General features: G+C 41.6%; 1 protein-coding gene across 4 annotated transcripts in view; it reads left to right on the top strand.

Annotated features, from left to right (window-relative positions):
• RAP1GDS1 (Rap1 GTPase-GDP dissociation stimulator 1) overlaps positions 1–23,276 on the top strand; it is a 141,889-nt gene that overhangs the window by 78,156 nt on the left and 40,457 nt on the right. For 2 of the 4 annotated variants that reach the window (XM_084757393.1, XM_084757392.1), the window contains exon 5: positions 16,605–16,751. The exons of the other annotated variants lie outside the window; for them this stretch is intronic. In XM_084757393.1, coding sequence (XP_084613519.1) covers positions 16,605–16,751 — 147 coding nt within the window. The remainder of the gene's footprint in view (positions 1–16,604; positions 16,752–23,276) is intronic. 4 annotated transcript variants of the gene reach the window in all.

Genomic DNA, 23,276 nt, shown 5'->3' with positions numbered 1-23,276 from the left:
TATCTATGCCTCCAAACACAAGGGCACCCAGATTCGTAAAGGAAACACTGCGACAGCTTTAGTCACATTGACACTTACATGCTGATATGGGGAGACTTCAGTACCCCACTCTCACCAATAAACAGGTCATTCAGAGAAAAAACTAAACAGAAATGCCGGAACACAAGAGAATAGACCTTCTTTTCACTTCCTCTTGGAACTTTCTCGAAATTTGACTATATACTCAGAAAGCAAGCTTCAACAGATAGAAGAAAATTGGACTAACACCCTGCATCCTATGTGACCACCGCAGATTAAAGATAGATATCAACAAAACAGACAGCAGAAAGTTTACAAACTAATGGAGACTGAACAACTCACTAGTGATTGAAAGATGGGTCCAGATAGGAATGAAGGAAAAAGTTAAAGACTTGCTAGAATTCAGTGAAAATGAATATACGACATGCACAAAATGTGTGGGATACAACGAAGGTGTTTGTAAGGGACAAGTTAGCACTATGTGCCTACATAAAAATAAAATAAAATAAAATAAAGTAAAGAAAAATAAATCAGATCTCATACTAGTAACGTCACAGAACATCTGTGAACAACATTTCTACTTGTACCGCAGAGCTACAGTAATAAAACCACATGGCACTGGTACATGAACAGATAGTTGATTAGTGGAGTCAAAGTGAATACACAGATGTAGGTGCACACACCAATGTACACACTGGGAAAAGGTACTATGGGTCACATTGGATGTCTGCATGCAGAAGAATGCAAATAGATCCATACTGCTCACCCTGCCCTGGACTGAAGTCTAAATGGATCAAAGACCTTCTTAATGTAAAGCAGGTGCACTTAACCTGATAGAAGAAAAAGTGGAGAATGGTATTGAACCCACGGACACAGGAAAAGACTTTCTGAACAGAACACCATTGTTACAGGCACTTAAGGAAAACAATAGATGATGACCTCATGAAAATGAAAAGCCTCTGCAATGGCAAAGCAGCATCCAACATAATAGAAAAATATTTTTACCAACTATACATCTTATAGAATGCTAATATCCAAAATATTTAAAGAACTTTTTATAAAGAAAACCCAATTAAAATGAGGTATTGATCTAAACAGAGAATTCTCAATTGAGGAAATTCAGATGTCTGAGAAACATTTAAGGAAATGTTCAACATCCTTAGACGTCAAAGAAATGCAAATCAAAACTACTTTGAGATTTCATTTCTCACCAGTTAGAATGGCCAACCAAGATCAGTGAAACAGGTGACAGCTCATGCTGGTGTGGACGTAGAGTAAAAGAACACACACTCGTTGCTGGTGAGAGTGCAGACTTGTACAGCCACTTTGGGAATCAGTGAGATGGTTCCCCCAGGAAGAATGGAGTCTGTCAGTATAAGATCCAGCTGTGTCACTTTGTCATGTACCCAAAGGATGTTTCATCCTACCACGGCGACTCACGGTGACTCCTGTCCAGCCATGTTCATTGCTGTTCTACTCATAATAGCTAGAAATTTGGGACAACCTAGATATTCCTCAACCCAAGAATGAATAAAGAAAATGTGACACATTTACACAGTAGAGCACTATCCATTTGTAAAGAAATGACATCATGAAATTTGCGGATAAATGAATAGACATAGGAAAAAAATCACCCCAAGTGAGGTAATCTGGACCCAGAAAGAGAAATGTGATAGATAATTACTTTCATATGGATATTTTCTGTTAAGTCAGTGATGACCAAGCTGCAGTCCATAGAACCACAGACGTTAGGTATACAGAAGGCACTAGGGGGAAGTAGATCTTGTTAGGAAAAAGAAGTAGCATAGACTGTTACGGATGGAGGAGGCTACGTCAGGAGGAGTGGGAGCGGATGGGTAGAGGGGAACAATGGAGGGAATAGAGGGCAAGAAAGCTAAAATTATGGGCTGTTTGAGGGGCTATATGGAAGCCCAGTAGAGCAGAAGCTTTCTAAATATATATATATAGAAAGAGAGAGAGACAGGTGATATCAATGAAACCACCAAATGATGGAGGGGACAGAGCCCCAACTAGGCATCTCCTGTCACCAGTGAAGTTTCTAGTCTTCGGATTAGGTTACATCTAACTGAGCTGTTGGCTAAAGGACTCCTGTGGGAATCCTCCAACAATGCAGACTGTTGACAAGACCGTTACGTTGCTCTCCACAACCTGACCGCAAGGCCCCATTGCTGAAGAGAACACTTACACGTCTCACTGAACATGGAGAAGCCAAGCGGGTCCCTATATGGTCTTCACGCTTGTATTCCAGCATCTTGATTCAGGAAGGTACTCCATAGGGCTATTAAGAGAGAAAGGTAAACATCAGTCCAGCCACAAGCTATGGGATGTACAATTGTGTGCTGCCTGGGAAATATGCTAATGCAATGGGGGCACAAAGCCTGTGGAAACAACCAAAGTCTGACTTGACCTAAGACCATTCATTCCTCCAGATGGAACCCACGTGCAACACTGTTTGGCTGATAAAAACTTGAGACTAGATAGCCCAGGCACCTAGGGTAAAAATACTCCTGTTCTACAAACAGACAAATAAAAATATAGCAATAAAATGACTCCTAATGGCATTCTGTTCTGCCAGCATCAGAGAATTATCATTCCTCCAGGAGCCCCACAACCAGGCTTAAGCAGAGTGAGGGAACTGGGAAGACTGGGTTCTGTGTGGCATGTCCTCATCAAACTATTCCTATTAGAGTTAGGGGACCTTGCAGAAGAGGAAAAGGCAAGAGTATAAGACGGGAAAGGGGTGGAGGACACCAGGCAAACAAGGCCTCTACATTAAGATGATCAGAGCGCATATGAACTCACAGAGGCAGTGTGCACAGGGCCCGCGTGTGTCTGCATCACGTCCTCTGTGTATAGATTAGGGCTCCAGCTCAGTGTTTTCATGAGATTCCCAAGAGTGCAAACAAGTGGCTCTGTGGTTCTTGTGCCTTCTTGTGGGGTCTTTTACTTCTGTTTGTTTTGTGCACGCTAATGTGTTAGTTTTTATCTTAGATTTTATTTCATTATGTTGCATTTCATTTTATCACTGTCCCTTGTAAGCCTGTTTGTTTCTAATGAGAGTCAGAAAGGGTATTTATTGACCCAGATGGGAGAGGCGATTGGGAGGATATGGGAAAAGTGAAGGGAGGGGAAGCATAGGATATGTCATGTGAGAAAAAAAAATGTTTTCAACAGAAGGGGTGGGGGAGAGACGTATCAGTATAATTTCATCTTATTTAATATTCAGTCTCACGTAATTCTTTGTAATAAGGAAGGGAATGGAGACAATTTATTTTCTGACTAGTATGTATTGCATGAATTCATAAATTAATGAAAATCAGTATTTCCCCCCCCCCCAAACTTGCTTTTGGTGCTAAAGTTAGTTCACAATTAAGCATGTGGGGTGGGGGTGGGGAACAGGATGAGTGTGAGGTCAGTTGCATTATTCTTTTCTTTTTTTTTTTTTTCCAAAACGGGGTTTCTGTGTTAGCCTTGGCTATCCTGGACTCGCTTTGTAAACCAGGCTGGTCTCGAACTCATAGCAATCCGCCTGCTTCTGCCACCTGAGTGTTGGGATTAAAGGCGTGCGCCACAACACCTGGCCAGTTGCATCATTCTTGCAAAGTGGTCCAGTGTTTTTTATTTCTGAGTTGTAAAATATTTCCTTCATAACAGTTTTTAGTATCTTATTTCTCAACTACTATTTTTTTTTCTAGCCCTGAATTTTAATATCATATTCTAGGCTGTTTTAAGAGCAGTTATGAGACCGTGAATATTTACAGTGTGGGTAGAGCTGGTGCTTTTTTGTGATTGCTGTGGCTTAGGAATGAGTCAGGTGAGGCTTCAGGGAATTTGTTGCATTTCTTTCCTGCACGGCCTGTGGTTCTCCTTCCTTGTCTGCGGCGCCTCGGATCTTTCACGTTCCTCTTTTGAGTGTTCTAGTGCTTCGTGAGCACACAGTGTACTTGTAAATAAACACGAGGAGCCGGCGTGCCATAGGCTGCTAGAGTGTCACTTCTCCCTTGCTCTTCTCGCCACATCCTTGCTCTCTTCCTTCCCACCATCCATGGAAGAGCTGCACTCGATGCTGATGAGGCGTCGGCCCCGTGCTTTAATCCTCTCAGCATCCTGAGCCAAAAGCAACCTCTTAGCATTTTATACATTGCCCAGTCTCAGGTAACGGTACAGCAGAAGACAGACTGAAGCAGAGACTCAGGCGTACTGTGCAGCCCTCAGACTCAGCGTAAGAAGCCAGACATACAGGACATAGAACGGAAGAGTCCGCGTCTCTAAAAGGCCAGCTGATCTGTAGGGATGGGGAACAGGCTCCTGGGACCAGAAGCCAAAGGAGAGATGGCCTTCAGACAGACACAAGCAATCAGGCGGTTGTGGTGAATGTTTAGTATCTTGCCGTGGTGATGAGTTCTTGATTGTATACAAATATCAAAGCTTATCAGTATGTATTGTCTCAGTAGAATCCTTAAAAAGGGGAATCTAGCCAAAATATATACAAAGTACGTGTGTGCGCACGTACACTCAAGTGTATACACACACACTTCCCCCCCAGGCTTTAAAGGCCTTTTGAGAAACATGACCCTGGGTGTTTTTCTGACCCCTTTAGGTAAGACATTTTTGTATTTGTACTTCCATCACACTTTAAACACTTGATTGTGTTTAAAACTTATTTTCCTCACACTCTGCCCTTCTCCCTTGACCCAAATGAAGCAGGGAATTGATTATGTTAGTATTCACAGTATCTTATTTAGTATATAAAATACAGCACTTCCACAAAATGTTTGGTAAGTGAAGGAGAATGAGTACTAAATTGTCACAGATTTTTGAGATACTGTGATTGCACTAACTGTTCAGTTGACGTTGCAATCAGTACCTCAGATATCTGACTTACATCTATTAAATATTATTTAACCTCGATTTTAGATGAACTAGTAGGAACCTCTTCCATATATGCAGGTGATCATGGCTTTGCTGCTTATAGATGTTAGGCAACTATACTTTTATTATAAAGATTTCATATGTACATGCATGGCACCATGTACATATCCTGTACTTGCATGGCACCATGTGCATATCCTGTACTGCATGGCACCATGCACATATCCTGTACTGCATGGCACCATGCACATATCCTGTACTGCATGGCACCATGTGCATTTCCTGTACTGCATGGCACCATGTACATATCCTGTACTGCATGGCACCATGTACATATCCTGTACTGCATGGCACCATGCGCATATCCTGTACTTGCATGGCACCATGCACATATCCTGTACTGCATGGCACCATGTACATATCCTGTACTGCATGGCACCATGTACATTTCCTATACTGCATGGCACCATGCACATATCCTGTACTGCATGGCACCATGCACATATCCTGTACTTGCATGGCACCATGCGCATATCCTGTACTGCATGGCACCATGTACATATCCTGTACTGCATGGCACCATGCACATATCCTGTACTGCATGGCACCATGTGCATATCCTGTACTGCATGGCACCATGTACATATCCTGTACTGCATGGCACCATGTACATATCCTGTACTGCATGGCACCATGTACATATCCTGTACTGCATGGCACCATGTACATATCCTGTACTGCATGGCACCATGCACATATCCTGTACTTGCATGGCACCATGCACATATCCTGTACTTGCATGGCACCATGTACATATCCTGCACTGCATGGCACCATGTACATATCCTGTACTTGCATGGCACCATGTACATATCCTGTACTGCATGGCACCATGCACATATCCTGTACTTGCATGGCACCATGCACATATCCTGTACTGCATGGCACCATGTACATATCCTGTACTTGCATGGCACCATGTACATATCCTGTACTGCATGGCACCATGCACATATCCTGTACTGCATGGCACCATGTGCATATCCTGTACTGCATGGCACCATGTGCATATCCTGTACTGCATGGCACCATGTACATATCCTGTACTGCATGGCACCATGTACATATCCTGTACTGCATGGCACCATGTGCATATCCTGTACTGCATGGCACCATGTACATATCCTGTACTGCATGACACCATGCGCATATCCTGTACTTGCATGGCACCATGTGCATATCCTGTACTGCATGGCACCATGTGCATATCCTGTACTGCATGGCACCATGCGCATATCCTGTACTGCATGGCACCATGCGCATATCCTGTACTGCATGGCACCATGCGCATATCCTGTACTGCATGGCACCATGCACATATCCTGTACTTGCATGGCACCATGCACATATCCTGTACTTGCATGGCACCATGCACATATCCTGTACTTGCATGGCACCATGCACATATCCTGTACTGCATGTCACCATGTACATGGCCATTGGAGCCTTCGTTTGCTCACTACTGTCCACTCAGCAGATTAGAAACTGAAAGCAAAGCCTTTCAGGGCTCTTGTTTGTGTCCAGTGTGCTTGATAAAAAGATTATTATGGATACATCGTTTTTCCTAAGTTCTGTTTGTTTTCATCATGTACATTTCAAAGCTTTGTGGGCTTTTTTGTTTTGTTTTTGTTTTCTGTATGAAGCACTCAATTACTGATCTTTGGGGCGTGTGACTCACTGTCACTGTGTTACAGTTGAGCCATTAGTCGTGTCTCTTCGTGGTGCTTCCGTTTTTGGTGCACAGATGTTGGAGAAAGGGTTTTTGAAAAGTTGGCAGGTTCTTTCTGTGTATTTACAAGAGCTCTGTTCATTCTGTTGACTTTTCATCATTCATAATGTTTATGTTCTTAAGATTAGTAGTAGCTGGTTTTGCCTTGTTTTTAACCCTGAAGGGTGTTCGGCTGGCTATGTGAAATACGTTCCTGGGCTTCTGCCCTTTTAAGTTGTTCTTGGCCATTATCAACTCTGCGAAGTTCATGAGGCATCTCAGGTTCCCAGTGACACCATAAACACTCCGCGCTTTGTGGATTTTTATTTTATTTTATTGTTTTTTTAAATTAATTTATTCATATTACATCTCTTTTTTGGGTTTTTTGGGGTTTTTTGTTTTTTGTTTTTTGTTTTTTTGGCTTTTAGAGACAGGGTCTCTCTGTGTAGCCTTGGCCGTCCTGGACTCACTTTGTAGACCAGGCTGGCCTCGAACTCACAGCAATCCGCCTACCTCTGCCTCCCGAGTGCTGGGATTAAAGGCGTGCGCCACCACGCCCGGCTTACATCTCAATTTTTATCCCATCTCCTGTCTCCTCCGGTTCTTCCCTCCCTCCCGCTTTCACCCTATTCCCCTCCCCTAGGTCTGTGAGGGGGACCTCCTCCTCCTCCTCTATGTGTTTATTGGAGATGCTCATCTATTTTGGATTAATCCCATGTTGTATTATGTCCCTCTTTAGCTGTGATAACGATTCTGTCTTGATGGCCACTATGTCTGACGATAGCTTTCATTTGTTCAGGGTGGATAGTGCACCTTGAGCCAGCCTCTGTGATATATCTTGTTGAACATTCCCTTCCGGGTGGGCCACCTGTAGACCGCGTGGGTAGAGCTTGCTTCTGGTGGAGGTCTAACCTGGCTATCTCCGGCTTCTAAGTGAAAGGCTTAGACTTGAAATCTGCCAGCTGCCAGCTTCTTTCTGGTCATCTGAGCTTCTTTGTTCCTTTCCCTTCTTGCTCTTGAATGTTTTGGGTGATGGTGTAGATGTGGTTGCTGACAGTCAGTCTCTGAAAATGAGCGTGTTTTCTTCTATATTGGACTGGTACTGCGGAGTGAAGGTCTAGTCAGATAGAATCAGGAGTTGACCTAGGTTTATGTCGTATCAGCCGAGCTTCTGTTCACACCCTCCTAATGCTGTGCTCTTAGCTCATGGGTCTTAGCATGCCTGTGCTGGAGGACCTGCGTTCCCTGCAGCCTGTGCTGGAGGACCTGCGTTCCCTGCAGCCTGTGCTGGAGGACCTGCGTTCCCTGCAGCCTCTAGCAGCCTGCGCTGTGCTGTGCTATGTCACACACGGGACTTTCTCCATTCTCTTGCTGCTGCCCCAGTAGTAAGCAGGCCAAATTAAGATGAGTAGGCTACGGCTTATGCTGACACCAAGGCAATTCTGTTCCTGAGAAAACAGCACACGAAAATTATTTATAGTTGCTATACTTTCTTCCTGACTCTGCATTAAATACTCACTTCCCCACTTTTCTTTAAAAAAATTTTTTTTCCTAATTTACCATGATTGTGTCTAGGAAAAATCACTTGAAGAAATAAGCAGAATATGAATTATAATTAGTGATTCAAAAGCTTAAAATAGTAGGGTTGGAGGGTTTGCTTCCTGTTAGAAGGCACAGACTGCACATGTCAGGTCTTTCTGTACATAGACCACGGAGAAAGACACAGTGGGGAAAGAAATCAGCAAGAAGCCCTGTAGCTAGTAACAGCTCAGGAGAACCTCCTCCCGCTTCCCTCCCCACCGGGAGACTGCCAGGTGCGGGATGCTGGGCAAGCTCAGCTACATGGGCGCACTGCCTTGTCATTACTTTTGTCATTACCCTGAAATTTTCTAATGGTAAGTTCTTACTGCAGTTCTTAAAATTTTGAGACTTAGCAAAGGAAAAAAAAATGCCCTTTTGAACAATGAGGAACAATCATGGGATTTCCAGTATTTTTATTTGGTTTTTCAGAGACCTTAGTTTATGAAACCACACCTACGGTGTCTTATGATTGGTCTAAAGTAAACCAGCTCCCTTTTTTTTATATATACTATTAGCTATAATTGAACTTGAAATAGTTAAGATTGGTTGGAAATTGCATCCCATCCTGTGTCTAGTAGTAGGTGGTAAAAAAGTAATGAAGATTGTTTCCCTTGTGAAGTTGGGTGTATTTGTGTTGTGGCTCGCGTAGCCCTCCGCCCATCTCCTCTACAGCTGCACTGTGCATCCCTTACACTGCACCCATCTGAATTTTCAGGTGAATGTACAAACTGTGCTACTACTGTGTTTTGCCACTTTAAGCCCTGAATTGATTATATGTGAAATAATATGTCAGCTTTGCGCATCGTGTACAGTTTATACTGCTGTCTGACAACTTAATATCACAGATCCTAAAAAGATTTCTTTAAAAGGGGGCCAGATAACTATTCATAAATTAATCTTTTAAAATATCTTCTCAGTTGATGCTGGAAATTAAATAGTCCTGCTGTACTGTTAGCACTGGGCTTGGTGGCACATGCCTGTACTTCCGGGTTGCCGGTGAAAGCAGAGCCTGCTCTGCCTCAGAGTCGATAAAGAATAAAGTGCTTTTTTTCTTTTCTAAATTAACTGGGAAAGGAAACTACTTCTTCAAAAAGATGCTTAATAAGAGAACATTGAATTAGAATTCAGACTTCCCAAGTTCCATTTGGTGACATTTAATCATGATAACTTCTTTAAGCCAAGTATGAGGTAAAATAAAAGCAAAAACTGTGATTTATGATTTCTCAATTTACCAGTCACCATGTTCTTAGCTCTGAAAAATATTAAGAATCAGAGGTCTGTGCAAATAGCTCATTCGTGCTGGGTGTCAGTAACTTTGACGTGTCTGTACAGTTCTGTGCCCTGTGTCCTGTGGTTTCTGGGTAGCACACAAACAGCAAGTACAGAGCTAGTTCGTTCTCTCCTGCTGGAGTATTATGTGCAGATAGTTTTGTTTTAAAACATGGTGAGTAGGGCAGGGCATTTATAATCACAAGACACTGAATGTGTAAAAGAAACTCCTCGAGATTGGGGAGATCGCCACACAAGCAGAAGGCCCCGAGTTCAGTCTCCGGCACACACACAAAAAGCCTGGTGGTAGTGCTGGCTTGAAATCCCAGCACAGGCCATCCTAGGGTCTTGCTGGCAATCTCGCTGTGGTGGTTTGAATGAGCAGTCCCCATAGTCTTGAGCGTTTGAATACAAGCCCCGCCCCCTTTGGTACAGTTGTTTTGATAGGTGTAAAAGATTAGGAGGTGTGGCCTTGCTGGAGGAAGTATGTTGCTTGGGGCAAGCTTTGAGGCTTCTCTCTGTTTCCTGTTGAGGATGTGAGCTTTCAGCCACCCCAGTCACTAGGCCTGTCTGCTGCACCACTTACCTGCTGTCACAGTGATGGAAATGGAAACTCAGATAAACCCTTCTTTATGTAAGTTTCCTTGTCCATAGTCTGCTGTCACAGCTACAGAAAAGTAACTAATCCACCGGACCAGCCTTACGCATGAGCAGTGGGTCCCAGTCACACCCATGAATACACAGGCACAAATGCTTTTTACTTGCTAAAGCTTCATTGAACGTGAGAAAATTGGATGAAGTGTCACCTCATACATACACTCTTCACAGTAATTTTATTTTTTTCTCAGTAATTTTAAACAAAGTTTAGATGAAAGTAGAATTTTCTGTTCTGCTTTTTAAAAATATCATGGCAAGTGTGATGTTTGCTTAAGTAGAAGCTTAGAGTTTCTTCATTTGATGCCTCCAGCTCTCATCCATTTAACTGGCATGGTAAAAACAAGCCCACATAGCTGAAATGTTTGGTTTGATAACTGAGTGATGGGTGTAACATGAGGTTAAAGGCTGTGACCACGAAGGCACGAGGCACCGTCTGCAGCATGCAGCCCAGTGTAGGTGTAGTGCAATGTTTAGTTCGTGTGACATATATTAGTTACAAGAATACTAACCAGGCGTGAAAGTTATGGGGCACTGTTGATATAAACTGCTCTGTCAGTGGACCCTGAAGAATTACAGTATATAAACAAGCGAAATGTGGAAAGCCACATACTACATGATTGTACTCATGAGAAATATCCACATTTTATAATTGACTGAAAAAAAAAGTAAATCTCCTCAGTTTCTTATAATTTTCACCTAACTTGTGCTTGAAAGTAAAGTGCCAACTTGCTAGCTTTTTCCCAGCAGTGAGACCTGATCTGACGTTCATGTCTTATTGTTTCTTGTGTTTGGCTACAGAATGGTATTGGAAGCACAGTATCTTTACCTTTTGTTCTTAGACAGTGTTAGTGCAGGATACAATGATCATGTAGGGACGGGAAGCTGCACTCTGTGGCGTACCATTATTAAAGAATGAGGTATGGCTTGGAAGTGCTGGTGGCTTCCTCCAGTGGCTCTCATAATTAAGAAAAATTAAGATATAAATTGCATTTCCATAGTTAATACATCAAATTGCTTCACAAGTTAAATGCTACTAATCATGAAAAGCAACTCTTGTACTATGTATATTATATTTCCCTCTCAACCTGGAAACAAGACTTTTAATACAGAGATCAATTTTATATTCTAAGTGATTTCTGATAAAAGAGCTATAGTGTGGATAATTTAAACACACAAGACGGGACTGGAGAGGAAAGGAGAGAAAGTGATCGTTCTTAAAATATTATTTGTTATATTACCAAAACTATTGAGTAAAATAAAGAAAACTTTGTATAGTATTATTTGATTGTATTTTCCCACCCCAGCTTCTCCCAGAGCCTCCCCAGCTCTGTAGCCACCGTACTCAACCGTACTCCATTCCCTCCCCCTCCCCCATCTCTCCCCTTCCCCTTCCCTCTCCCCTCTTCCTTCTCGTGTGTGTGTGTGTGTGTGTGTGTGTGTGTGTGTGTGTGTGTACGTACACGTACGTACACACAACCAACCAAGAAGTTATTTGGAACCTTCTGGCAAATGGAAAATCAGTTTGCTCTAGTGGAATGTCACAGGGTCTATCAACCAGACCCCAGGGCAGGCCCCATGCCCAGGAGTAACTGGCCAACACAAAGTGAACTCCCGTGTTTTTTGTTTTGTCTTTTACGGAATTTTTCTCTCATTCTGGCATTTTGCGTTATTTATATACTTAAATGCTTCCTAGTTAGTTGTACAGCGGCTTGACTCCTATGTGCGAAGACTAAGTAAGTGTTGTTTTAAGCATCAGTGGCTTATCGTCATGTTGTGGAGAACAGGCAGCAGACTTGGTAGCCTGTGATGTAACCAGCTCCTGGTCCTGGAGTAGACTATGTCTAGTTGTGGCATTGTCTTTCCACATTATATGGCGAGTCCACTTAAATTTCCTTGTGTGTGTGTGTGTGTGTGTGTGTGTGTGTGTGTGTGTGTATTTCATCACAGGAAGGTTTCTCCAGCAGACTTCCATGGGCTTTGGTAAGGCTTTTTGTGTTTGTTGTCCTGGCCTGTTTTCTCTCCTTTAACCTGTTCTCCTCCTCCACCACCACCTCCTCCTCCTCCTCCTCCACCACCTCCACCACCCTTAATCCTACAATTCTGGTTTCCCCCTTTCTTTCTGTAACTGTGTTCTATTTCCTTGTCCTTGGCAGATACTCTCCTGCTCCCTAGTCCACTACTTGGTACCTAGCAGGGCAATAAGTATGGATCTCAGGTTATTCAGATTGTAGCACTCATCCAGAAAGCTTAAAGTTAACATCCACATCTTAGAGAAAACATGCAGTATTTGCTTTGGGTTTTGGGGGGTGGGGGTGGGGATCTAGTTTACCTGACCCAGGATGCTTGTTTTCTAGATACAGCCATTTATCTGTGAATTTGATTTATTTTAATGGCTGAATACCACTCCATTGTATAAATATGCCAGGAATGAACATGGATGATCATCTCTGTAGTAAGATGGGTCCTTTCAGTACATGCCCAAGCATGGTATAGCTGGATCTTGTGGTAGCTTGATTGTCAACTTTTTGAGGAACCTGTACATTGATTTTTATAGTGGCTGTACAAGTGTTCACGTCCACTAAGGAATAAGTATTCCCCTTTCCTGGCATCCTGGCCAGCATGTGCTGTCCTTATTTTCTTAGTCTTGGCCATTCTGACTGGTGTAAGATGAGACCTCAAAGTGGTTTTCATTTTCATTTTCATTTTCTTGATAGCCTAGGATGTTGAACATTTAAGTGTTTCTCAGGCCTTTGTGTTTGATCTTATGAAAATTCTCTCCTTGGTCCTGTACCCCGTTATTACATTGTTTTCTTGTTTTTTGTTTTGCCTTTTGGTAGTTCTTTTTATGTTCGTGATACTAACCCTCTATCAGATACGTAACTGTAAAGATCTTTTCCCGTTCTGTAGGCTGCCCCTTTGCCTGAATAATGGCGTCCTTTACAGAGGCTTTTCAGTTCCATGTGGTTCCACTTACGTTGGTCTTAGTGCCTGTGCTATCGGTGTCCTGCTCAGAGGGTCCTCGATTTCAAGCCTGTTCTCCATTTTCTCTTCTCTTAGGTTCGGGGCCTCTGTCTTGTGCTGAGATCCTGGATCCTGAGTTTTGTGCAGGGCAATAAGTATGGATCTCAGGACTATTCGGCATTGCGGCCACACAGTTGACGAGCACCATTTCTTAAAGATGCTGCCTTTTTTTAGAGTTTGTATTTTTGGCTTCTTTGTCAAACTTCAGGGTCCATAGGTGTGTGGAATTATGTCTGTATTTTCAGTTTTATTCTGTTGAGCAGTGTTTTGTTTGTCTTATTTTTAAGTTTTTAAAAGTTATTTACTTATTCACGTTACATCCCGATGGTAGCCCCCTCACTCTTCTTCTCCCAGTCCCTCCCTCCCTCTCCCCCATCCCCCTCCCCCTCCCCCTCCCTCCCCCTCCCCCATCCCCCTCCCTCCCTCTCCCCCATCCCCCTCCCCCTCCCCCTCCCTCCCCCTCCCCCATCCCCCTCCCTCCCTCTCCCCCATCCCCCTCCCCCTCCCCCTCCCTCATCCCCCTCCCTCATCCCCCTCCCCCATCCCCCTCCCCCTCCCCTGTTCCTCAGACTAGGTATGGAGAGAGTTAGCAACCTTGTCTCCTTCCTGATTTGAGTGGAAATTCTTTGAGCTTCTCTCCATTTGGCATGGTGTTGGCTGTGGGCTTGCTGTAAATTGCCTGTGTTATGGTTGAGGTGTGTTTCTTGTACTCAGGACTTTGATCAGGTTGAAGCAGGACTCTAAGTAGGTCTGGAGAGACTGGAACATAGGGCAGGTCGCCTACCCAAGGCCAGCCTAGTGTGACCCCCGAGAGCCTGCGGGAGAGAATGTTTCTGAGGATTGTGGGCGGTGAGGAAAGGCTGAAAGGCAGGATGAAAGGGCTGTTGTGGAGGGTATTCTTTTTAACACTGATGACCTCTGTTGACAGGTAGCCAACTTAGCCTTGAACTGTCTCCCATGTAATACCAGCACCTGGCTGGTGAAGGAATATTGATAGCATTTCAAGGGCAAAGTTGGCTATAGAGTAATCTCCACAGCAGACTGACATACAGAGTGGGACCCTGTCTCAAAATTAATTATAAAGGATCAACATAACTTTGTATACTAGGAAACTAGGGCTTAAAATAGCTATTTTTAAAGATTTTTTTCTAAGTCTTAAGCATTCACAATTTATATTTTGAAAGCTAACTAAAGTCATTCTATTTGAGTTTTGTAAACTTTCGGTCAGATATGCTATATATCCATATAGCAGATATTTAGATCGTTAACTCTTAAGTAATCATTTTCCAAAATACCATTCATACACATATTGACTAGTTTTTACATGTTTTTTTTCCTGCTGGAAATTATATTTACTTTGTGTGTGTGTGTGTGTGTGTGTGTGTGTGTGTGTGTGTGTGTGTGTGTCTTAAGATAGGGTCTTGCTCTGTGGGCCAGGCTGGCTAGAACTTGCAGTCCCTCTGCCTCAAACTTTTAAGTGCTAGGTTACAAGTGTATACCATACCTGGCTAGAGGTTTAGGGATATACGTGTGTCTGCGTAGCTATGTAATGTGTTCATGGGGAGGGCTGAGGTAGGCATTGGAAATCTTCCCCTATTACTCGCTACCTCATCATGGAGGCAAGGTCTCTCACTTGAACCCAGGGCTGACCTATATGGCTAGTGTCAGGAGCCAGCATGTCCTGGGGATTGCCCTGTCCCTACTTCCTGAGTGCTGGAGTTACAGGGGCTGCTCTGCCCCCATCTTATGTTTATATGGGTTCTGGCGAATCTAAAGCCAGGCCTCAAACTGCACGGTGAGTATTTTATCCACTGACCAGTCTCCCAACCCTAAAACTTAAATTTCTAAGAATATATTCTAAGCTAGTTTCTCTGATAGTTAGCCTGCAGGCACAGAATTTTCTGTAGTCTTAGCTGTTTAGCATAGGGGCGTTGTTGTGTATCTATATAACAGTATAACTGCTAGGACATGGTGGGAAGTTAGTTTCATTTTAGCCTGTGTCCTTAATTTTTTAAAATTAAGTTAGTGTGCTATATGTGTGTATATGTCTATACCAAAAGAATTGATGTGTTAAGTTTCATATAGTCAACTAATTGAGCAGCGTATATGGCCTTGGTCCAGTGTTTTATTAATAGAAAACTGAAAAGCTTTTATTTAATAGCTTCATGGTGATAGTTCCTTGTGAAGTGTTTCCTGTTTTGATCCTTCTGTTATATTCCTACTGCCAAGCTGTCCATTATGGGATCCAGTCAACAACTTGGCTCTTGAAACACTGAAATGTGCTTAGTTTGAACTGAGTTATTTCTAGGGTAAAATGCGCTTGTATTTTGAAGGTTTATTATAAAGAATGTTAAATATTTCACTAATAACATCGATTTCAGGTTATGATGATAATAGACATTTGACTGAATAGAATCGTATTAAAATGTATTTTATCTTACTTTTAATGTGGTTTCTGATAAATCTGTATTACACATGTGACTTTCACATGTTACCATCATGATTCTGTTGGACAGCACTATTCTGTAGGCTGTCTTCCTGTCTGAAGAGGTCAGACTTTAAAAGGTACATATCCTTTTAACTCGTTCCATTCCTGTGTTCAAAAGTTGGAAAGTACTCTAAAGCTGTTTGCACGTTCCGACAGTTGAATGGCATTTCTTTTGCGCATCATACGTTCACACGTATGTTTGGCCATCAACTTGAAGTTAAATTATAACGGTGTCAGCTAGAAGAGAGAGGGTAAGGAAAAATAAAGCACAAATCAAGAGTGAAACGAGGATGTTTATGGATGGCAGAAAAAGCTGAAGACTCTGCTCCTACTATTTAGTAATTGTCTATTGTAACTTAGAATTACACTGTGTCCCTTCCACTTTTCTTTGACAATGGGCCATGGAAAACACTCATAAAAAGATAAATTTATTGTTTTCCAAGTTAAGGAACAAGCACCCAATTACTGCTACTTAGGAGGCTGTGGACAGAGCGCTTGCCAAGCATGTGTGAGGCCCTGGGCTCTAGTCCTCAGGATCCCATTTCTTCAGAAGAGAATATCATTTTGTTCCTGCTCTCTCAGAAATCTTGACAATTTCGTTGTGAAGAGAGAGGTGTGAATTTTCTTGTAAAACACCCAGAAGTTCTCTAAGCTCCTGTTCTGCAGCAGTGGGGACACTCTTTTCTTTTCCTCTTCGCCCCATCCCACGCCCATGTTCATGTCTGGTTTGTTTTGTTTTCCTTTTGTTTGATTTTTTTTTTTCCAACGAGACATTTAGTCACCTTGCTTAGGTTTTACTTTCAATTTATTAAATAAAGAATAGCAAACAGTTGTTATGTTTTGTATTTGAAATTGTAAGGTATATTTCTTTATTTTATTTTATTTTTAATTTAACTCTTTGTTTTACAGATGAGGGCAGAAGTGCAGTTGACCAAGCAGGTGGTGCACAGATTGTAATTGACCATTTAAGGTCGCTGTGCAGTGTAACAGACCCGGCCAGTGAGAAGCTTTTGACTGTGTTTTGTGGCATGCTGATGAACTATAGCAGTGAGAATGGTAAACACAACTGAAACCTTGCTTTTTCTATGGGGGAAGCTGTAAAATAACTTTCACTATCATATATCCAACAGAAACTGGACAAGTTCACAAGCGGCGCATAAAATTAAGAATTAACTTTAAAGTGTCGGGGGAAAATCACACAATGGTCTGAGATACAGAACTGGAAATAGGCTTTGAGGGTTACATTCATAACTAAATGTAAAAAATCAAGTGTTTGGTATAGTTTACATTTCTTGCTGTGAGCATTTTAAAAAATAATAATAATGTTTAAATAGGCTCATGTTTATGACTTTAACTACCAGGAGTGGTTTTAAACCTTGTTTTAAGGTGGAAAATTAGTTACTGTATTTACTTGGAAGAATAAAGATGCTTCAATCCAACTGAGCTTAGAATAACAAAGTTCAAAGTAAATGTAAGTAGCTGATTTTAGAAATTTGTCTTTAAAGCAGTCTGTTTTCCCTATAAGGCATTGTTAGGACCTACCAACAAATGACGTACCTTTCACATAGCCTATGATACGTATCACGGGAGCACCCATCCACGCAATGATGATAGTAAGTTTTCATAGTGGTTTTATGCTTTAAACATGGCTCGTGTCTCATCATCCATGTAAAATATTATGTGATGAAATGCTCCGATTCCAGAATGTCCTTGGCATGTAACAGAGGTCCTTCTGTGATTTGTTTCTTGTGATATTTTAAGTTTTGCAGTTGTATATTAAATATGTAATATGTAAACTCATTTATGCTGAATGAGTTTAAAGACATTTTTCGGTTGCTTCCATATGGTCAGCGATTCCTATTTCCTTGCACCTTCGCTGAATCCTTCTGAAAGATGCTAAACATGAATAGAATTAGAACAGACTGGGTAAAATCCAGGTTTTAGTTCCTATTTGGAGTTTAGCTGTGCTACACAGGTACCTGAATTACATCAAGAAATGACGTTACAGTTGTTCATGTTGCTTCTTTTTTAAACTTCATTTGAGATTCGACTCAAGAATTTAGGGAAAATGCCAAGTAAGACAACATTTTGAAATGCCAAGTAAGACATGGAAGCTTTGGATATAATGGGCATCTTTATGCATCTACACTAGGAATTTGAGTCTTCTGAGGAAGCTGTTTTTTAAGAAAGGCATGTTAAAAAAAAAAAACGAGAGTGAGAGAAGTGATTCCTTTCGTACTAAAGTGCCGGCAATACAACCATGGTGGCCTGAGTTTGGATCCCCAGCACCCATATTAAAAGAGGAGCGAGACAGATCTTGAGGTGCAATGGCCAGTCCTTCTAGCTTAAAGGCGGAGCTCCTAGTTTAGTGAGGGACCTTGTCTCAAAAGGTAAGGTGTGGAGGGTGATTGAAGAAGAGGTCCTTGGTGTCAACTTCTGACCTCCACTCCAGACACAGACAAAATGGCTGAAGGACCCTCCAGAGCATGACAGTGCCCATAGCAGAGGACCACAGTGCACAGCGGAGCGCACTGGTGGGTCATACGCCGAGTGCACATGCGCTGTGCGTTTTCTAAGACTAGACTTTCTTCTGATGGTAAATACGCTTGAGCAGTAGCTTAGATGCTATGGGAAGCTATGTTAACTCTTTTCATAACAGCCAAAAGCTGCAGAGAAACGCCTCTTTGAAAACTCGGTAGATAAACCAAAGTTATTTGTAGACTGTTGAAGAGACACGGCAAAGGTCACCCTCCATCTCTTCTTCCTTCTTGTGTACTGAGCACCCTCTGAAGTGATTCTTGCTGCTGATGCCTGAATTTACATGCCAGTCCGCTCTTTGCATTGCTATTAAGCATCTTTATTTTTGTGCTCCTTTAACTACTATTTTACTTTAAATTTCTGTTTAACGACTTAAACATTAGAACTTCTTTACTAACATGAGATCACTTGGGATTGGTTCTTATGCACCCAGCACTCAGATGAGTCAGTAAGACCCAAAACTCAGGAAGTACCTTACATCAGCACTTAATGGGAAGTTTCTTTTTAGATGTGCTTACATTTGAATCTTAGTACATAGCCCTGTGCTAATTTTTGAGTAGAATATGAGTAATAAATACTTACGTTCTGCTCTCACAGAGGAAAAATTGAACTGTTTCTTTGAGCCCAATAATTTAAGCTGTATCTACAGTTAAGTTTTTAGCTACATATATATATATTTTTTAATTTCAGATAAGGTAGCGTTAAAAGTGATCACAAAGAACTCTTAACAGGAAAGCATCTTTTGAATTACATATTAGTCCTAAAATGCATTGACACTGTGCAGTATATTCATTCAAATATTTGTGTCTGTGTCGTGAAACTGTCAGTATATCAAGGTTTAAGTTCAATAAATAAGGAAGAAAACCACTTCCCAAACACAAGGAAGATGTCTATGCTATGGATGCACTTGTTCAGTGGCAGCATTTCTGTACTGCTGGGTAAAACTGCACACATACCTGGAAGTTCATTGGTTTAAAAGTTTAGACTCGCTTAGGACTATACTTTTAAGCAATGATTGATGCCTATTTTTACCCATTGATGAAGCAATTAGGATTTTTTATAGTACGGTGTCTGGGTTGTAAAAAGTATATTGCTGAGCCAGAAATGTTGGAGTGATATTTATAAATCCATATTTGAATGTGTCAGAAATAAGTTTATTTAATAAAAGTCACTTAAATTTTTTTTAAATCATAACTATTTTTTAATGTGGCAAGCAGCACTCAAACTTGCATAGCCTTGCGAAGTAACCTGGATGTTGATTGGTAGAAAAGGTTGTTATGGATTTGGCATTCTGCTTGAGGGAACACGGTAAGCATACTGTAACTGGATGCAGCTCACGTTTTAATTACGGAACACAGATCTTTAACTATACATTTTTATAGCATTAATGGTTTGGGGGTTTTTGTTCCTGGTTTGCTAACCCCTGCTAAAGCACTGCAGTTTCAGAACACTAAACATTCTTGCTCCGCTATTAGCACAGGTGCTCTCTGACTAGCAGTGGAAGTGATCCCAATGAATCCACCCTAAACCTGGTAATAGCATACCTGGGCATGGCACTGGATACACCCATCTGCTGAACATCATGTTGAGCACCTCGAAGTACCACTTATTTAAGCCTTGATTATGTGGCTGATGGAGAACTGTGGCCCACTGCTTCTTGTGCCCGGCACCACAGAAGAGACATGCTGCACATCAAAAATGTCAAGTTCTGCTGGGTTCTCCTGAACCCTTGTCACTTCCATGTCATCATAGAGTCAGGAACCAGTTAGAAATCTTCAATCAAAGACAATCTGTAGTACAGTGTTTGGGTACCTACTTCCTCTGGTTATATAGCATCCAGATACTGCATACCTTAATAATGCCTAAATTTTTCATTAATAAAATCAGTAGTTGGAGGGAAACTGTGCTTTCAAAAGCAATCCTTTATTATATAAGTTAGAAACACTATAAATTATTTTTTTTTAAGATTTATTTATTAAGTATACAATGTTTTACCTGCATGTATTTCTACATGGGGGCACCAGATCTCATCCTAGATGGTTGTGAGCCACCATGTGGTTGCTGAGTATCGAACTCAGGACCTTTGGAAGAGCAGGCAGTGCTCTTAACCTCTGAGCCACCTCTCCAGCCCTATAAATCTTTTATTGGATTAGTAGACCTTCCCTATCTAGATAAGTAGCAGGCAGGGACACCGGAAACAAGGAACAAGTACCATTTCCCATGTCATCCACAAACTTAGTAAGTCTGTCCGTGTGTACCTGGAAACTGCAAACATGTAATCTTAAGTGAACCACTAGAGATCAGAATTAATACCTTGTGTGAAACCTGCCAGTTCATGGTCACTGCTGTCAATTACAATAGACACATCGAATCAGTAAGCAATGGAAATTTTGCTTAAGGGTTTACTATTTCCCTGTTGGTTGGTTGGTTGGTTGGTTGGTTTTGATACAGGGTCTCACCATGTAGCCCTCGCTGGCCTGGAATTTTATGGACCACTCTGTCCTCAGACATGTAGAGATCCACTGCCTTTTCCTCCCTGGTACTAGGATTAATGCTGTGCACCACCATGACCAGCTTAATATTTTTCTTAATACAGTTGTGTTAGCGACACAAAATAGAAGGGGAAGATTGTTACACCTTTAAAACAAAGTTCTAAATGGCAATAAGCAGTAAAGACTAAATTTCTTAAAACATAAATTTTATACAGTAAAGGTAATAAACATGCTACCAGGAACTGGTTTCTTCTCAGCATATTAATATACAGTCAGTGGCTTCTTCATGTGACCTGATGTATACTATAGCTATATATTTGAATATATGCTTTCAATAAGCACTAACATTCATCAGTATCAGTTAGTAGTGCCATTGATTGAGGAGAAGCTAACTTGCAACATAGGAAAAATCTACTCCTTGGGTACTTGATTGAAGGGTTAGTCACTGAACTTAAGTGTTAAACTCATTACTTAGATCAGTTGACTGAAATAAGTCTCCTATTTCCGATTTAAAGAGTATTGCTGGGCTGGCTGGGAAGCTCAGTAGGTAGAGAGAGGTGTGTGCCGGCAGGCCTAACAACCTGTCTTCATCTCTAAATCCCAAAAGGTAGCAGGAGGGAACCAACCCTGCCCCTGAGAATGCCCTCTGACCCCCACACACTCCCCCCCCACACACACACACAAATGCTTAAAAATGTAAAGGTCATTAGCACATGCAATTCTAGCCACTGCTTGTGTTTCTGTAGCGTTCATTTAGCTTCTGTTTCATTGGGTAGGGAAGTAGGTTTATCTAGGAGGAGTTTCAGGAGATGAAAGAACGTGCTCAAAATGTATGGGGAAAAAAAATCCTAGTTAAAAGAAAGTTCCAGAAACAAAGAATTTCTCCAGTTTCAAATGACTTTACTTACTAATAGTAGCTATACTTGTTTTATATTTTTTAAAAAAGGCGTTTATCATACTTGTCATAGTCCAAGTTTAGGTGTGTGTGATAACAGTTTTAGTCCAAGGGTATAGAGCTGTGGACTAAGCACAGCTCTTAGAGTATTGCCTATTCGGTGTTATCAGCTTGACTCCAGCTAGAGTCATTTAGAAGAGGGACCCTTAGCTGAGAAAATACTTGCATAAGATTTGGTTTTTGGGCAAATCCGTGCTCATTCCCAAAGCTACTGGTGGATGTGGGAGGGCCCGGTCCTCTGTGGTTGGTGCCATCCCTGGGCAGGTGGGCCTGGGTTTTATGAAGAAGGAAGCTGAGCACACCAGTAAGCGGCACTCCTCTGTGGCCTCTGCCAGGTTCCTGCATTAGCTTCTACCAGTGAAGAACTGTGATCAGGATGTGTAATAAATAAACTTTTCCCTACCCCCCCAAAAAAAAACCAGTTCCTTTTTATCGTGAATTTTATTTTCTTAGTGAATCTAATCCAGTTACTTGGGTTAGCTGCTGCTTCTTTACATTTAAAATAAACAACTAAGGGATGATACTGATCAGAACACATTCATCTGTCCTGTGTAGGATTTATCCCTGTGTTTGGGTGTTCTTTGATGACAACACACAGGAGCTTTTCCTAAATGTTAGATGTTTAGAAAAATCTTGATCCTCTTGATCTGTGTGAAGCATTACTTCCAAAGTTTAATTAAGACAACTCGGTGCTTTTATTTATTTCTACATAATTTTTCCCTATGTAATATAGTGAAAAAACTCAGAATGTACAGTTGTGTCTCCCAGTGTACTCCATTCAAGTGTTCTCTAACTTTTTTGTTTGTAAAAACATGGGCCTCATACTTTATAAATTTCTATCTTCCCCCCCCCCCCACTGAGATGCCCTAGTGGACTGAGTGGTTTACATTGTGCAGCGGTGCTGTTGGCCTTTTTATTCTTCGTGTTCTGCCAACGGCTGCGCTTTATTAACTACCTACTAGCTGTTAGTTGTGTTGCTCAAAGAACTGTGGGGTTTTACTTCCTGTGCAACAGAGCTCTTGACTCCCATGTTGGATGAGATGGAATTAATGAAGTTCTGCCACAAGCGCCTTTTTATTTACAAATGTTTTTTGTTCTTAATCATTTTACCCATTATAACATCAAGTTCTGAATTCAAAGATTTTAATTTTTTTTTTCAGTAAAGTGAAGTGGGCGAGCTACTTTGTCAGTGATTTTAATAGCCTCATACTTAAAGTGTGACATTATATTACAGGAATATTACTTTATTGGCATCGTTAGCTTCTAGGTTGCTCTGGGTTAAAATACATTAGCTCTGGCTAAATGCATTGTAATGCTACACAGGTGCCCACTGCTGACTAGGACACTGGAGGAGCACAGGCTGCTGCGTTTGTAAATTCTAGCCTGTTTTGTTTTCTGGTTTTTGTTTTCTGGTTTCTGTTTTGTTTTGTTTTTTTCTCTATTTGCCTAAAGCCAGCCTCCTTTCACTCTTGCAATTCCAATCCCCATTCTCATATCCAGCTCTGTAGCAGACTTCCTGCTGTGGCCTCTCCTTATGCTGTTGCCCCATTGCCAGAGGACTAAGCAGATTCTGGTAGAACACCTGCTTTCCTCTCT

Source organism: Acomys minous (genome assembly GCF_964271855.1).
Source record: "Acomys minous genome assembly, chromosome: 14".
NCBI lineage: Eukaryota > Metazoa > Chordata > Mammalia > Rodentia > Muridae > Acomys > Acomys minous.
This window is presented reverse-complemented; position numbering and strand designations above follow the sequence as displayed.